This window comes from Lynx canadensis, chromosome D4, assembly GCF_007474595.2.
Source record: "Lynx canadensis isolate LIC74 chromosome D4, mLynCan4.pri.v2, whole genome shotgun sequence".
Classification (NCBI taxonomy): domain Eukaryota; kingdom Metazoa; phylum Chordata; class Mammalia; order Carnivora; family Felidae; genus Lynx; species Lynx canadensis.
In genome coordinates, this window is record NC_044315.2 from 79,674,169 (window position 1) to 79,691,351 (window position 17,183).

A 17,183-nucleotide genomic window follows, 5' to 3' on the forward strand; every position below is an offset into this window, starting at 1 on the left:
ACCTTGCTGACGGATTTGATGTTTGCTGCAAGGAAAAGAAAGGAACCAAATATGACCCCCAGGCTTTTGGAGTGAGCAACTGGCTGAATGGTGTCAGTCACCAGAATGAAGCACACTAGGGGTAAGGCAGGCTTGGCTTCCAGGGTAGAGGAAAGAGTTGTTTCGGATGTCTTAGGGTTCTGATGCCAATTAAGGCATTCCAGTGAAGATGACAAGTGTACTGTTGGATCTTTGAGTGTGAAGATCGGGGGAGAAATGTAAATCTGGTCGGCGGCACCAGGTAGACGGCATTTTAAATTAAGTCTAGGGGACTGAATGAGACCAGTGGAGGAGAGTACAAATGGAGGAGGCAAACAAGGCAAGGACTGAGCCCTGAGGCACTCCAGCGCTTTTCTTGAACAAAGGAAGATCCAGCAGAGCTGACTGAGAAAGAAAGAAAAGAAAAGAAAAGAAAAGAAAAGAGGAGAGGAGAGGAGAGAAGAGAAAAGAGGAGAAGAGAAGAGAAGAGAAAAGAGGAGGAAAGGAAAGGAAAGGAAAGGAAAGGAAAGGAAAGGAAAGGAAAGAAAAGAAAAGAAAAGGAAAGAAGGAACCTGTGATATCCTAAAGAGAGGACAGTTATCAAGGAGTGATGGAGTGGTCAACTCAGCCAGGCTGAGGCAAGCTGCTCACCATGAGACACTATGAATCCATGAAAGCGCCTTGAAGTCTTAAAAAGTGCACCACATGGACATAAAGTTCTAGTTTAAAAAATAATAGTCCTTCCACCTCCATTTCAACGTAAATATATGCTCAATAAAGAAAATCCAGAAAATACAGGAGAGTACAAAGAAGAAAAAAAGTCATAAGAAATCTGTCATTAAGATTTTGAATACTTTTCCTTAAAAGCTTTTTTTATGTATAGGAGTTTAACTTTTGCTCTTTAAATAGTCTAAATATGTGGCTATGTCATTCATGCCCTGCTTTTCTCAGTCTCTCATGTTGTTATACACAGTTCTTTTTCTTTTTTTTTTTCATGTCTATTTATTTTTGAAGGGGTGGGGGGAGGGGCAGGGAGAGAGGGAGACACAGAATCCGAAGCAGGCTCCAGACTCCAAGCTGTCAGCACACAGCCCGACGCGGGGCTCGAACCCACAAACTGCAAGATCATGACCCGAGCCGAAGTCGGACCCTTAACCACTGAGCCATCCAGGTGCCCCTGCACCATTCTTTAAAACATTTTAATGACAACTTCATAGTTGCCTTTTATTGATTGCTTATAATGGGGCAGGCACTGTATTAAAGGCTCCATAAATATATTGCACCAAATCACCACAACAACCCATTAGACTGTTACTGTTATTATCCTGCACTTCTAGGAGAAAAAACAGGCTAAGTAATTTGGCCAAGGTAAAGTCAAGATTGCACTTGCTGTGCTCTTAACCACGTATTGCCAAGATAACATAATCTGCTTCATTCCTTGTTGATAGAAATGCGGTTGTCTGATTTTTTTAGCATCATAACTACCACTTTAGTAAGCATCTTTAAACACAACATTTTTTTATTAATTTAGAATTATTTCTTCAGAATAGACTTCTGGAAACAGAATTTCTGGATCAAGGAGGTATTTTTAAGACTCTTAAACACATTGTGAAACTGTTTTCCAAAATGTTTTTCCCCAGTATATTTTATCACAAAAAGGTTACCTTAAAATCTGCTTCATCTAAATCACAAGGTATAGAAAAAGACTACAAAGGGGGAAAGTAAGGACTGTGAAAACATAGTAAGTGGCCACCAGAGGGCAGCCATATCCCAGCGCTGTTGAAAAAAAATCTTTGAGACAAAAGGAAAGACTGTATGTTAAGCTTGCAGTTTTAAATCAAGTATTTGCATCCCTTCACGTTGAATTCCACTTTTATTATATTTATAAACAGAGAAGCCATTTATTTCTCTTATTACTAACTGATTTTGGAAATCGCAATCATGGGAAGGATTTCTTTTGCCTTCAATTATCTCTAGCAAGGACAGGTTGGGATTTACTTGCCATTAAAGACAGATATCTCACTGCTGCAAAGAAAACCAGACATGAGATCAGCAGTGTAGACTGCTTCCTTACTGTACAAGACCTGAGGAGAAATTTACATCAACTCAGTAGGATGGAACATTCCTGTCGTTAACCAGGACTGAAACTTATCTTTCCTCTGTGTGTTTTTCCATTCATTTCTTCATTTACCCAACAAACATTTAGTGAGTACTTATACGTGCCAAGCTCCATGCTAGAGACTGTGTACAATGATGAACAAAACTAGTGTCGCCCCTACCATCATGGAACTTACAATGGAGTAAGTAAGCCATACATGACTCATAATCACAAATAAACACATAATTTTAGACTATAAATACTATGACAAAAAATACAAGTGCTTATGAGAGTGCATAATTGGGAACCATCATTCAGCCTGGAGTGTCAGGAACCACTTTCTAATGTAGTAAACTACATGGAAGTTGGAAGGCCTGAAGGAACAATATGATTTAATAAGGCAAAGGGGCTAGCAGTGGGGTAGAGGTGTATTAGAAAGACCATTCTAGGCAGAGGTAAGATCACAAATGAGAACCTTGGAGAAAGGGAACACGGCTTGTTTTAGGAACAGAAGCCAGTATGACCGGATCACAGACAGTAGAGAAAAAGAAAAGCATGAGAGAGAACCAGTAAGTAGCCAGGGACCAGATCACATAACAGAAAAAAAAAAAAAAAATGATAACACTATTTCTGCTAAATCAGTTTGTTTCACCATGGACAGAGGACTAAAATGAAGAATAAACTTTCAAGGTGCCTGGGTGGCTCAGTCAGTTAAGCGTCCGACTTCGGCTCAGGGCATGATCTCGCGGTCCATGAGTTCGAGCCCTGTGTCGGGCTCTGTGCTGACAGCTCAGGGCCTGGAGCCTGTTTCAGATTCTGTGTCTCCCTCTCTCTCTGCCCCTCCCCCATTCATGCTCCGCCTCTCTCTGTCTCAAAAATAAATAAACATTAAGAAAAAAAATTTTTTTAAAGAATAAACTTTCAATACAGGTTTTTCCAGAGTACTTTCAATTTCAAATATTCTGCAACCTTACTTTCATAAAAACACTTGTACTTGTCTGGCTGGTTTGTCCTGATTTTTCTGTTGGGGAAAAAAAGGTTTCCAAGGAAGCATTTCTAGTCCTTACATTTAGGAAAACTGACCATCGGAAGAGTTCATTGTCTTTAGTTTTTAACAGTTTGCCTCAATGTGGTTTTCTTTGCTTTATACCACCTGGGGTTTGCAGAGCTTTCTGAATCTGTGGGCTGATGTCTTGTACCGGTTTGGAAAATTCTTGGCCATTATCTCTTCAAATCTTGCTTCTGCCCCAATCTCTTTCTCCTTTCTTTCTGAATCTCCAATTACATTTATGCCAGTCTTTTTAGCTGTGTCTCACATGTCTTCCTGCTCTTTTCTTTCCATTGTATTTTTTTTCTCTGGGCTTCAGTTGGATATTTTTAGCTGAGCTGTATTCAAGTCTACAAACCTTGTCTTCACCGTGAATAAACGTTTGTTAAACCCATGCTATGAGTTGTTCATTTCAGATGTTCTATTTTTCAGTTCTAGTTCAGTTTTGTTTTTTTTTGTTTTTTTTGTTTTTTTTCAACGTTTATTTATTTTTGGGACAGAGAGACAGAGCATGAACGGGGGAGGGGCAGACAGAGAGGGAGACACAGAATCGGAAACAGGCTCCAGGCTCTGAGCCATCAGCCCAGAGCCCGACGCGGGGCTCGAACTCACGGACCGCAAGATCGTGACCTGGCTGAAGTCGGACACTTAACCGACTGCGCCACCCAGGCGCCCCTCAGTTTTGTTTTTTTAAATAGATTCCAATTCTCTTGAAATTTGCCTCTTTTTACCTATTTTCTGGGTTTCCCCTTATTTTCTTAAAACATTAACTTTAGTTATTTTAAAGGCATTCTCTGCTAACTCTAACATCTGGATTATCTGTGGGTCTGCTTCCATCGTTTATTTTTTCTCTTTATTTTTGGTCACATTTTCCCTCCTCAGCATTGTCAAGTATTTTTTATTATATGCCAGATACAGCGTATAGAAGAGCCACAGATGACCTGTTTTCTCTGTGAGGCAGATATAATGAGGGAATCATCTCGACCCAATTAGAAATTGAGATACGTTGAAGATGGGCTGCAATCTCAGTACGAGTCAGTTCACTTATGGTTCATCACTATATCTTGGTCATAGAGTGGGTGGGTCCTCGGTGGGGCCAGCCCAGGTCTCACTCCACGCACTTCAGAATCTGCCAGTGTCTTGAGAGAGAGAGGTTTGTGTATGGTAACAGGGCCTCTCTTTCTAAAGGGATTTTGTCTCCACAGCACAGCAAGACTTAGAGACTTCTTAATACTTTTTGGGCCAGCCTCTTGTCTCTTGAACAATCAGCTAACGTCCTGGGAGGAAACTGGCCTAGTCTTTAGGGCTCCTCTAGTTTCCAATCCATCACACAAGTCCCAAACAACTGCCAAAAACTCTTCTTCTGTCTCTTTCCTCAACAAGAATTTCTGCTCCTTCGCCTATGACCAGAATCAGCAAATGTCCCCTGGGAATAAAGTGGCTGGTGATCATCCCCTTACTTAGGACGAGGTCTACCCCTTCTGGAATTGTAGTTCATATTGTCTTCTTTGCTTCCCAACCAACATGATTCGTGAAATTTATGAAAAGAACAATGGACTAATTACACAACCAACTTAAGGAAAGCACGTACCTGTGAGGGCATCACAAGTGGCAGACCGATTATTACATTGGCAGGGCAAGCAGCCACTCTTACTAAAGTCATAATATCCATCTTGGCATCGGTCACATGTAGAGCCGGTGACGCCCGCTTTGCACTGGCATTTCCCAGAACTGCAAATAAAAGCAAAGACAATGAGCAAAAGTAAAGTAAATCAATTTGAAAGTTTTGTTGCCCAACATCCCAGCATAGATGATCTTAACGTAGAAATATTTCAACCGGATTCTAATTACTAGAATTATTGTTTTCGTTTTTGTTTTGAATTGGAAGTTGAGCGACTTCATGACTATATAAATTCAGTTAACATAGTAACACTAGTCATTTGTGACAATTTAATCCTCTGCACTTAGGCAGGTTAAAATAATGATAAAGGAGTCATGGGAACATGCATCCCTAATGCTTAGAAATCTTTGTTTAGCAAGCACTGGGGCATAGAACTGGTACCATGGCTACATCTCATTCCTGGATCATTCCACAGTTCCATCGGCCTCTACCCTACCCAATATGGAGAAGAGAAGACCCACCACCTGGTCTTCATCCAGCCTAGCCTCTGGCTGAAAAACATGGAGACCACAATCTTAATGAATGCATCAGTTAATATCCATTGAGATGCTAGAAATAATATAATTTTCTACTTTAGGTCTAGGCTATCTTAAAATCATATTTCTGATAACTAAACCGGAATTCACAATTAAGTAAATAGGATTATAATGGGGACCCCCATTGCTTTCTGGATTAAATCCATATAAAAATTCTAGATTGTCAACCCCAAAAAGAAAACTAAAATCTAAAGTAAGAAACATAGGGGTGCCTGGCTGGCTCAATTGGTAAAGCACGTGACTCTTGATCTCGGGTTTGTAGGTTTGAGCCCCACGTTGGGTACAGAGGTTACTTAAAAATAAAATCTTTAAGGGGCGCCTGGGTGGCGCAGTCGGTTAAGCGTCCGACTTCAGCCAGGTCACGATCTCGCGGTCCGTGAGTTCGAGCCCCGCGTCGGGCTCTGGGCTGATGGCTCAGAGCCTGGAGCCTGTTTCCGATTCTGTGTCTCCCTCTCTCTCTGCCCCTCCCCCGTTCATGCTCTGTCTCTCGCTGTCCCAAAAAAAAATAAATAAATGTTGAAAAAAATAAAATAAAATAAAATAAAATAAAATCTTTAAAAATAAATACGTAAAGTAAGAAAAATACCTTATTTAACAACGTGACTCTTCTTTATATGCTTATTCTGAACCTGAAACTTTTAGACTTTACCTGAGTATATTTTGGCACCAGTCATAATGGATGGGAGACAATTGAAGATAAAACTGCTTTTCAATGTAATATTTTTAGAAATTCAGCTCCTGACAGTGAACCCCCATGGGGTTATTACTTTTAGTTCAAGAGCCCAGGCTAAAATTGTTAATACTTACACGGCTCTTACACATATGAGTTGAAGTAATCCCCTGATAATTCCCATATTCCTATTGCTATAATAAAAATAGAACTTCCAAATTTGAGAGTTCCTGGAATTCTCGGCTGAACTTTGCAGAATGGAGGTGAAGCAACTTCCAACCATGTGTATTCTACTTGTAGTATACAAACCTAAGGTTTTGTGTTTTTTTGTTTGTTTGTTTTTGAGATATGCCTCTCTTTTTCATCAGCATCCCCTGGGCTAAATAATGAGGCTTTCACCCTCCATCCCTAAAAAATTCTCTTGAGCAGCTAGAGTCAAAGTTTATTTCTCTCTCCTACTTACAGTTCTCTGCACTGTCCCAGTCTATGCCAAAAAGGAGTAGAAAAGCAGAAAAACAGTTCTACGCGGAATATTTTTAGGGCTTTACTCAAACAAAATCAGTCCAGAAGGGAAAGGAAGCCAGGCTTATGTAAATAATATATATTTTACATATTTCAAAGTCTTGTATCCTGAAAAGTTACCCACTGAACTCTGTATTCCTCTCCCAAAGCTGTCTAGTATATAAGTTATGCAATTGCTTGACTAACAAGTAATTTTACAAAAAACGTAAAATGGAGGCATCTGAAAGCAGGAGTCATGCTGCTGCTGAAGATGATGATAAAAATAATGAGCCATCATTTGTTGACGGCCTATGTCAATAAACATATATATATGTTCTCTAATCCTGAAAATAACCCTACTAGGTGGAAGTCATAATCCTCGTCTTACTACTGAGGGAAATCGGGGTGGGGGAGGGGCTGAAGTATTGTCCACACCTAGTAAGTCAGGCTGATTTATACAAAGCTAGACTTTTCTTACTATACCATGCTACCTGCCACTCCCTAAGCCTGAATCTAAATTTGTACAAGAAATTTGCCTGCCAGATAACTTGATACCTACTTGGGTATCAAGCTTCCTTCTGTAGATTCCAGTCACCACAATTTACCATTTATTTGGGTTCTCACCACGGTGAGCCGTTTCTGCCTTGCCCAGAATAAACTGTGGTCTTTTTCCTTACTTCCAGTAATTTCAGGTCTTCCTCAACAGAAGCTAAGAGTTCCCACTGCTTGAAGAGAAACGGCAGCCTAGCAAAGCCCAAGGTTCCCAGAGATGCAAGCCCAAATATGTTGATGCTTAAATAAAATTTATACTGTTCATAGTGCAGAAGACCAGGCTTGATTTTAGACAAGCAACAGAAATGTACATTACCAAGCAACGTCTCTTAAGTAACTTCACAAAAAAAGAAAACAAGAGGAAAAACCCCACCGCATACACTTACACAGTCTTACACAAGAATATCCCAAGGTACTTAAAGATCTATCAAAGTAAATCTGTATTCATCAAATATGAAGTGCAGGAATATCTTATTACTCAACAAGAAGGAACTAGTCAATTTAAGTCTCGCTCGACTGTCAGAAAATTATAAAGGAAATAATGTGCTTTCCAAAGAATTGCTAACAATTTATTAGCCAATTTCCAAGGCTCTTAGAAAGTTAATCAAAATATGTTTGTTCCTCATTTCTCTACATGATTAGATTATTCGGCATTCGGAAGAATAAACAGTTACTTTTAATGACAGTGTTTGCCGAACTCACCAACCTACAAGAAAATGATATTATCTTGGAATACCTAATCACTTCATAATATCTCATAATCATAACATAGCCAGTGCTCTCAAAGTGGTTGCTATTCCTGTAAGTGGACTTTCCCGTCATAATTCTGCTCTGTGCACTCAAAAGACCGATTTAAGCAGTCATCTTTCTCCCTGGAGACGGTGCTCCTTAGTTGCTGATGTTAAAACAAACAAACAAAAATCCATGAGTGGCTTTATGGATCCTGATAAAGTGGTTGGCTAGTCTAGATACCATGCTTCACTTTTCCTGGGTAGACTTTAAAACAATGGGAAAGGAGCTGCTTTCTCTCTCTCTTTTTAAATATAGAAGGGAGTGGGAAAGTTTGGTTGTGAGACTGCACTAGGTGGTGCTTTCCATGTTACTCATGGCCCATCGCCAATTTCTGCATGTATAAGAATTAAATCACTCAGCAAATATAAAGCTTTCCCTGTGTGTGACTTCTTTTACAGAATAAAGCCTTTACAACACCCCCTTTCATGGTCTCCCTCTGTTAGAGGCTGTTGAATGCTTTTTGAAGCAAAGGTCAATGATATAAATGCAATGAAATCAAAGACAGGGGGAAAAAAAGTCCTGTTAACAGACCACTTATGTGTATCCATAGATTTGAAATGAAAGGACCAAAGACTCATAGCTTCATATCTGGCAAATAAGGACACAGAACTAGATTTCGAACAGAAGTCAGAAATCTATACTACTGAGATCAACTAACAAAGAATTTAAGATAGAATTTGCTCATCTGGTGTCGCTTTTACAGACATGAGTTAGTTACTCGTTAAGTACTAATAGAGTATGGAGAATTACATCAGAAAGACGAATATAGAAGTATTTATAACGAAAGCACAAGCATTGTGGAACTATGCTGTACAACGTATAACTAAGCATATTCTATACATTTCTTAAATTATCCCAAACAGAATTCTCAGATTTTCTTATGGTTGTTAAGTACTTAGTTATAAAATTTATCACATTCGTAAGTGTGAACAACTATTACAAGGCTTGAACACTGAAAAATGATCTCTTAAGGGGTGCTTGGCTGGCTCAGCCAGAAGAGCACGCCATTCTTGATCTTGGGGTCATGACTTCTAGCTCCACGTTGGGTGTAGATTACTTAATTAAGTCAAACTTTAAAAAATTATCTAGATGAGTAGATGGAAAGTCTCCAGGATTTCCATTATTTTATAACACCGTTGACTAGCACGGGAAGGGTGGAACATAAGAGGGGAAGTATCCGGGCCTATGGAAAATTCATCGCCTGAGGAGACCGAGAGCTTGGTTCATGTTCTAGCTGTGCTGGTCACTAGCTGGGACCAAGTGCATCTTCTTCCTTAGACGCAGGATTCTCATTTGCAAAATAAAGACGAGTATACCAAACTTTGAAGGGTGACCGTGGGAATGAAAGACAGCATGCCCAGGGCACTCAGCACAGTATCTGGCATATAATCGGTACTCCAGCATGAAAGCACTAGGAAAGTGATGACAGGAATCGTGGGTCTTGATTTTTTCCTGAGAATTCTAAGGAAAATGGGCTGGAGTCTGTAGACAAGGCTAAGTTATTTACTTTTAAAATTCCATTAACAAACCCGGAAAAACTGCAAGAATATAGGGTAATCGTTAGTATGGAGCAAAAAGGTGGCTATAGGAAAAGAGAGCACATTGTGAAAACCTGGGAGAAATGGTTTGGGGAAAGAAAATTTTCTTAATTGAGAAGGGAAAGGATCTGCAAAATCCTACATAAGGTGGGGCCAAAACCAGTGAGACCCGAGGAGTTTTTGAACACACTAGCTAATTGGTTTAATGTTTTTCTAAATTGTTAAATGTCTTGGCGCCTTTTGTGCTGTTTATCTATGTTCTTCCTGAGAGTTATAAAATATCAATTATATGTGCGTGGCGTATCTTTAGATAACATGTGATCAATTTGGACTCAAGCAGTCACAAAATAACTAAAAAGATACAGTTCTAATTGGGGGAAATTAATTTATTTGTGGTTTTCCACAAGCCTCGCTTTTCCTCCTTCCTTCCCCCTCAGCTCTCATGTTGGCACTCTGACATGGAAAGAACGAGAAACAGAAAAAAACAGATGATCAGAGGTATCAATTTTCCTCTATCTTTTCTTTAATAGCTCAAAACAATTTAGTACACGTAGAAGGAGACTGAAACTACTACTTAAAACATAGTATGAAAGGAACAGAAAATTGCTGATTATAAAGTCTCTCAATGTATTAAAGATATTAAAAGGAAGCTGGAGAAAGTTTTACTAACTAGAAAGTCTTTACATGGGAAAACACAGAAAACGAAAAGTTGTTAGCAATTCTGAACTTCATGTTTGTGTCATGGTGTTGTAAAGGTAATAAAAAATTAGTTTCTCCTTTTGGTTATGAAAGAAACCCAGTAATTGGGCATTTTGGCAAAAAAACATATGCATTTTGTGTTCCTCTGTCTTTCTACAATCATGGAAAAGACCATTATGCAATGAGCAAAGCTCCTTTGCTGGACAAAAAAAAAAAAGATAGCTTTATTGTTGAAAACATTGGGCCATTATACTAGACATTCCTTGTATTTTTGAGGGCAAATAGTCTAAAATATTCTTAGAGGAAATCCATATTCAGACAGAAATTCTTAACACTCAAAAAGGGTATTGCTTAAGTGCAAAAATATTTTCTGATAGCTGATCTTACCAAAATCAAATTTAAAAGCTTATTTGAAAAGTCAGAAATAAACCTTAATGGCAAAAAAATAGAAAGTGTAATATTTCCAGAGCCATAACTTGGAAGCCTTAACTTAATTCAACTAGTAAAGTTCTTTCTCATTGCCTTCACTTTTTTTAATGGAATAAATACAGCCATAAGAATACTCAAGCCCACACAATTACTCCATTATTTGAAAGAGATTTCTGCATTTTAAAAGTCATTTTGAAAAGAGAAAAAGCATGAGGTTTCAGTATCATCTCCTAGAAAAGAAGATGGTTCTCAAATATGTCAACATTGTGTTCTTTTGTAACCATTGTAAAAGATTTGTTCAATGAAAGGGTAATTTTTTTGAAAAAAAATTTTTTTTAATTTCAATTCATCAGTTAACATACAGTGTAATATTAGTTTCAAGTATACAATATAGTGATTCAACACTTCCATACATCACCCTGTGCTCGTCACAACAAGTGCACTCCTTAAACCCCATCACCTATATAACTCATCTTCCCCACCCACCTCCCCTCTGGTAACCATCTCTATAGTTAAGACTCTGTTTCTTGGTTTACTGCCTGCCTCTCTCTCTCTCTCTCTCTCTCTCTCTCTCTCTCACTCTCTCCCCCCCCCACCCCCTTTGTTGATTTGTTTTGTTTCTTAAATTCCTCATATGAGCAAAATTGTATGGTATTTGTCTTTCTCTGACTGACTTATTTCACTTAGCATTATACTCTCTAGCTCACTTAGCATGATACTCTCTAGCTCCATCCATGTCATTGCAAATGGCAAGATTTCATTCTTTTTTATGGCTGAGTAATATTCCATGGTGTGCCTACACCACGTCTTCCTTATCCATTAATCAATCAGTGGACACGAGGGCTCTTTCCATAATTTGGCTATTGTAGATAACACTGCTATAGATATCAGGGGGCATGTATCTCTTTGAGTTGGTATTTTTGTACTGTTCGGGTAAATACCTAAGCAATTATTGGATCATTGGGGTAGTTCTATTTTTAACTTTTGTAGGGAACTCCATATTTTTTTCTAGAGTGGCTGCACCAGTTTGCATTCCCACCAACAGTATAAGAGGTTCTCCTTTCTCCTTATCCTTGCCAACACCTACTGTTTCTTGTGTTGTTGATTTCAGCCATTCTGACAGGTGTGAGGTGATAGCTTATTGTAGTTTTGATTTGTGTTTCCCTGATGATGACTGATGTTTGAGCATCACTTCATGTGTCTGCTGGCCATCTGTATGTCTTCTTTGAAAAAAATGTCTAGCCATGTCTTCTGCCCATTTTTAATTGGATTATTTGTTTTTTGGGTGTTGTGTTTTATAAGTTCTTTTTTTTTTTTTTTTTTTTTTTTTTATAATTTTTTTTTTTTTTCAACGTTTATTTATTTTTGGGACAGAGAGAGACAGAGCATGAACGGGGGAGGGGCAGAGAGAGAGGGAGACACAGAATCGGAAACAGGCTCCAGGCTCTGAGCCATCAGCCCAGAGCCCGACGCGGGGCTCGAACTCACGGACCGTGAGACCGTGACCTGGCTGAAGTCGGACGCTTAACCGACTGCGCCACCCAGGCGCCCCTATAAGTTCTTTATATACTTTGGATACTAACCTGAAAGGGTAATTATTAATACTTGATTTGTGTACATGCTGTGTTCCAAAAATTAACTTGTAGTGCCTAGAATTTAGACCTCACGGAAATGACAGCATAAGTGGTGGCTTAGTTTCCAGACAAGCAAACAAAAACCTCTTTAACTCAAAAATACTGAGATTGACAGTGCTAAGGACCAAGTCCTTTAAACCCAAGTCCTAAACTTTCGAGTTCTAAACCTGTTGGGGATGAGGTAGTCAGAGGCAATATTAACACTTACAATATTAACATTTACACTGTGGGATCATAAATGAAGTGCATAGCACAATACTTACGTATGGATTAGTTATTTTAGTTCTTACAATAATTCTATGGCATTCATAAGTCTCAATTTTGCCACTTTCTAGCTACTTGATTATTGAGCAAGTTTTTACATCTGAAAAATAAGAATAATAATCCCTGTTTCAAAAGACTGTGGAAATTAGTTAAAATTACATATTTAAGTGCCTTCCAAATAGGAGTAGCTCTATACACGGCCAAATATTAATACCCAACATCCCCAATCAATAGAGTTTCAATGACATGAACTGACTCAATTTTCAAGGTCACACATCCAGAGGGCAATCAGAATTAGAACCCAGGTCTTCTGCCTTCTAATACCTGGCTTTTTTCTCTCTCCTTTATTTTATAGATTACCTCTGTGTATTTAATGAAAGCAAGACAGAAGGATTTAACGTGCTCATATTAATAGACTTGCAACGCTCCTGGAAAAGGTTTCTTGTGTTAATCTTCTCCTGGCTCAACTGTCAGTTGTTTAAATAACTCCTCTGACGAATGGGATTTCAAAGTGATTGCCAAGGAAATGAGACATTGCTTCTGATCTGTGTCAATCCAATTCTCTGACGTGGGAGCACTATTTTCCTACCTGCAGCTGGCACTGTTTTGCAAATGCCCCAATGCTGGCCAGTTTCCGTGCAAAGCTCCTCACCCCCAACAGCTTTATTGATAGCACCTTGCAATGCTTTTTTTTTTTTAATTTTAATTTTTTAAAATTTACATCCAAATTAGCATATAGTGAAACAATGATTTCAGGAGTAGATTCCTTAATGCCCCTTCCCCATTTAGCCCATCCCCCCCCACAACCCCTCCAGCAACCCTCAGTTTTTCTCCATATTTATGAGTCACTTAATGTTTTGTCCCCCTCCCTGTTTTTATACTATTTTTGTTTCTCTTTCCTTATGTTCATCTGTTTTGTCTCTTAAAGTCCTCATATGAGTGAAGTCAAATGATTTTTGTCTTTCTCTGACTGACGAATTTCACTTAGCATAATACCCTCCAGTTCCATCCATGTAGTTGCAAATGGCAAGATTTCATTCTTTTTGATTGCCGAGTAATACTCCATTGTATATATATATACCACATCTTCTTTATCCATTCATCCATCGATGGACATTTGGGCGCTTTCCATACTTTTGTTGATGGTGCTGTTATAAACAAGGGGGTGTGTGTGCCCCTTCGAAACAGCACACCTGTATCCCGTGGAGAAATGCCTAGTAGTGCAGTTGGGGTAGTTCTATTTTTAGTTTTTTGAGGAACCTCCATACTGTTTTCCAGAGTGGCTGCACCAGCTTGCATTGCCACCAACAATGCAAAAGAGATCCTCTTTCTCCGCATCCTTGCCAACATCCGTTGTTTGCAATGCTTTTTTAATCTTTATTTTTTAATTGTGAAATATATCATTCATTCAGAGGCAGGTAAGTTTAAAGACAATAGAATGTAATAAAGAACACCAAACTTAACAATTTCATATCCACTAGACAAGACATTTGAAGCTCCCCCTTCAACTTCATTCCCTTCTCTTGCCCCAGAAGCAGCTAAGTGTTTTAGTCAGTTCAGCTCTGTTAGAGGCTTATCATTTCTATATGTATTACTAAATAATGTATCAGATAGTTTTGCCTGCTCTTAAACCTTATATTAATAAACATCATGTATTCTTTGATTTACTTTGTCCCATACAGTATTATGGTTTATCGATTTATCGATATACATTTGTACGGCTGTAGTCACTCTTTTTTCACTGCTGTATTGTATTTCATCATATGAATATAACCCTATTGTATTCATTCTTGTAGACATTTGGGTTGTTTTCATTAGGTAGTATAGATAACACCTGTACATATGAGCATGCTTTACTCTAGAGTATATACCAAGGAATAAAATTGTTAGGTAGTAGCTTGTACAGCACCAACATACAAGGCAATGTCTGTTTTCCAAAGTGGCGGTCACAATTTGCACCCCTATTAGCAATGGAATCATGGTCCCATCAACCCAGAGGTTGCTCTGTATCCTCACCAACACTTGATATCACCAGCATTAAAAATTTTGCCAATCTGGCAGCTCGAAATGGTATCATACCGTGGTTTTTAAATACATTCTCCAGATTAATGAGATGGAACATGTTTTCAAGTTTACTGGCCATTTGAGTTTCCTCTTCTGTGGAGAGTCTGCCCAAGTATTCTTTTTTTTTTATAAAAGGATAATTGACATATAACATACTAGTTTCGGGTATACAACATAATGATTTGATATTTGTATACATTGAGAAACAATCACCATAATGAGTCCAGCTACCGTCTGTCACCACACAGAGTTACAAATTTTTTCCCACCTATTTCTGACGTTAATTTGTAGATGTTCTTTATATATTCTTGAAAAATCTATCCCTTGTCAGTTTAATGTGCTACAATTATCTTCTCTCAGTTTGAGGCTTGTCTAGAAGTTGTATATTTTAACAAAGTAGCTAACATATGAACACTGGAGTTAGACTACCTGGATTCAAATCCTGGCTTTATCACTTACTAGCCATATGACCGCAAATAAATTACTTAAACTCTTTGTGCTTCAGTTTCCTCACTTGTAAAATGGAGAAAATAATAGTCTCTCTCTCACAGGTTTGTGAAGATTAATTTAGTTAGGATGTGTTAAGCAGGCAGAACAGTGTCTGACACACAGTAAAGACTATGCAAGTACTGCCACTACACTCATAGGGTTGTTGAAGTGTGTCACTAAACTTCAGTACCTACTCAGCCATATGTGAAATATCTTTATACACGTGGGGTGTTTCTGGGCTTTCATTTCTGTTCTATTTATCTGTTTGTCTCTGAACCAACTTTTCCCCTCAAGTTTTTCATATAAATGTTTTTAAAAACAGAGACATGTTGGAAGGACTGTATTCTCAGCATCCGCGTATAGATTTTGCTTTTATCTAGCGCTCCCCTAATCCCTTCTCCCATCTTCCAATGCTCAGCTATGCTCACCTTGCTGTTGTTCAGACGCGCTGTGGATGTTTCTGTATCAGACACCCTGCACCCACGGTCCTTTCTGGTAGCAATAGCCTTCACCCAGGGGACCCATGAGGCATGCTCCCTTACTTCTTTTCATTATTGATTCAAATGTTATATTCTCAACAAGGCCTTGGCCAGCCACAACATCTAAAATTACAATATCTCTTACTATTTAATATAATACATATTTCATTTCCATTGTTTATTAAATCTCTCCCCATCTAGAATGTCAGCTCTGTGAAATCAGGGGGTTTTATCTGGTTTTCTTTTTTCTCCACCGTTATATAGCCAGGGCCTAGCACAGTGCCTGGCACACTCAAAATGTTTCCATTTAATGATCAGGTAATCTGGCTCCAAAATCTATGTATGCTTCCCTCATTAATTCATGATGCCTTCTGAGTACAATATTTGTCTTCAATCTAGTCCATTTAATATTTTCCAAGTACCTAATCTTGATACTTTATGTTCCATTGATTTATTGATTAATTGATTGATTGAGAGTGCGAGTGGGGGAGAGGGGCAGAAGGAGAGAGAGAGAATCCCAAGCAGGCTCCATGCTAGCACAGAGCCTGGTGTGGAGCTTGACTGCACAACCCTGAGATCATGACCTGAGCCAAAAATCAAGAGTCAGACTCAACTGACTGAGCCACTCAGGTGCCCCACTTTATGTTACATTTAAGTAAACCTCTCAGAATCCTTGAAATAGGATATTTATTTCAGGTGAGCAAAATGAGACATTTAATGACTGGTATGTAATGGGCCAGTCAACATTGTAAGACATTGATCTTGATCCCTTGGATTTGTCCTTTGAAGGGCAAAAAAGAGCAGAAAGGAAAGAAATAATTTACTAGCCCTGAAAGAAAAGTCTATTTTGCTTAAGCCCAAGCCTCTTTAGCTTGTATGGTCCTCATATAAACAAAGAACAGAGACTGGAATGCCTCAAACAGCCTCCTCGTTATTAGTTCTGGTTTTCTTCTGGGTAGAAGTTGACCTCAGGTTTTTGTGGGCAACATATTGTCCACTAGATCAGTGGTTCTGATTGCTAGGCCCTATCTCAGAATTTCTGATTCAATAGGTCTGGGGTTGGACCCAAGAATTTGCACTTCTAACCAATTCCCAGGTTATGCTGATATTGGCCTGAGGACCATACCTGAAGAAGCACTGTAGTAGATTAACTGGAAAAATATCATTATACTTGTTTCACTCTACTTTTTATATTCCTAGCCCCTGACTGGTAAAGCTGCTTGATTTCCATCTCTGAGCTTACTGCTTAACTCTTAATTCGGTGTTAGTTCTGACGTAAGAAGAGGGTACTTAAGGCAATCAACCTCAGTGAATTGTCATTAAGTCCCATTCGCTACTGGTTCCTTTGACCTTAGTTCTCTATAGTTTAGATGGCTGAATTATAACTACTGTCCCTAATTTCTCAATGCTTGGCTCCTGGTCCCAGTGGTCCTATCTTCCCACTTCCCACCCCGATGACTAGGTTCACAACACTTACTTCCAGATCTCCCACATGTCAAATGCCTGTCATTTAAGCCATTTAAGCCCCAGCAAGTCAAGTGGACTCAACTTTGATATTTATAATATCCTAATTCCTGACTTTCAAATGATTCTCTATGGATGCTCTCAATACTCATGTTGCCTTCTTCTATACAATATTTAATTTCATTGTAGCCCAGCTCTGATTTACAGATTTATGTCTTTGTTGGCCA

At 38.8% G+C, this 17,183-nt stretch overlaps 1 protein-coding gene across 1 annotated transcript in view; it reads right to left on the reverse strand.

The window, feature by feature from the left end:
• Positions 1-17,183, reverse strand: part of MEGF9 (multiple EGF like domains 9) — an 89,120-nt gene that overhangs the window by 12,517 nt on the left and 59,420 nt on the right. Inside the window, exon 3 of the mRNA XM_030293686.1 lies at positions 4,756-4,895. Within this exon, the coding sequence (XP_030149546.1) occupies positions 4,756-4,895 (140 nt within the window). The remainder of the gene's footprint in view (positions 1-4,755; positions 4,896-17,183) is intronic.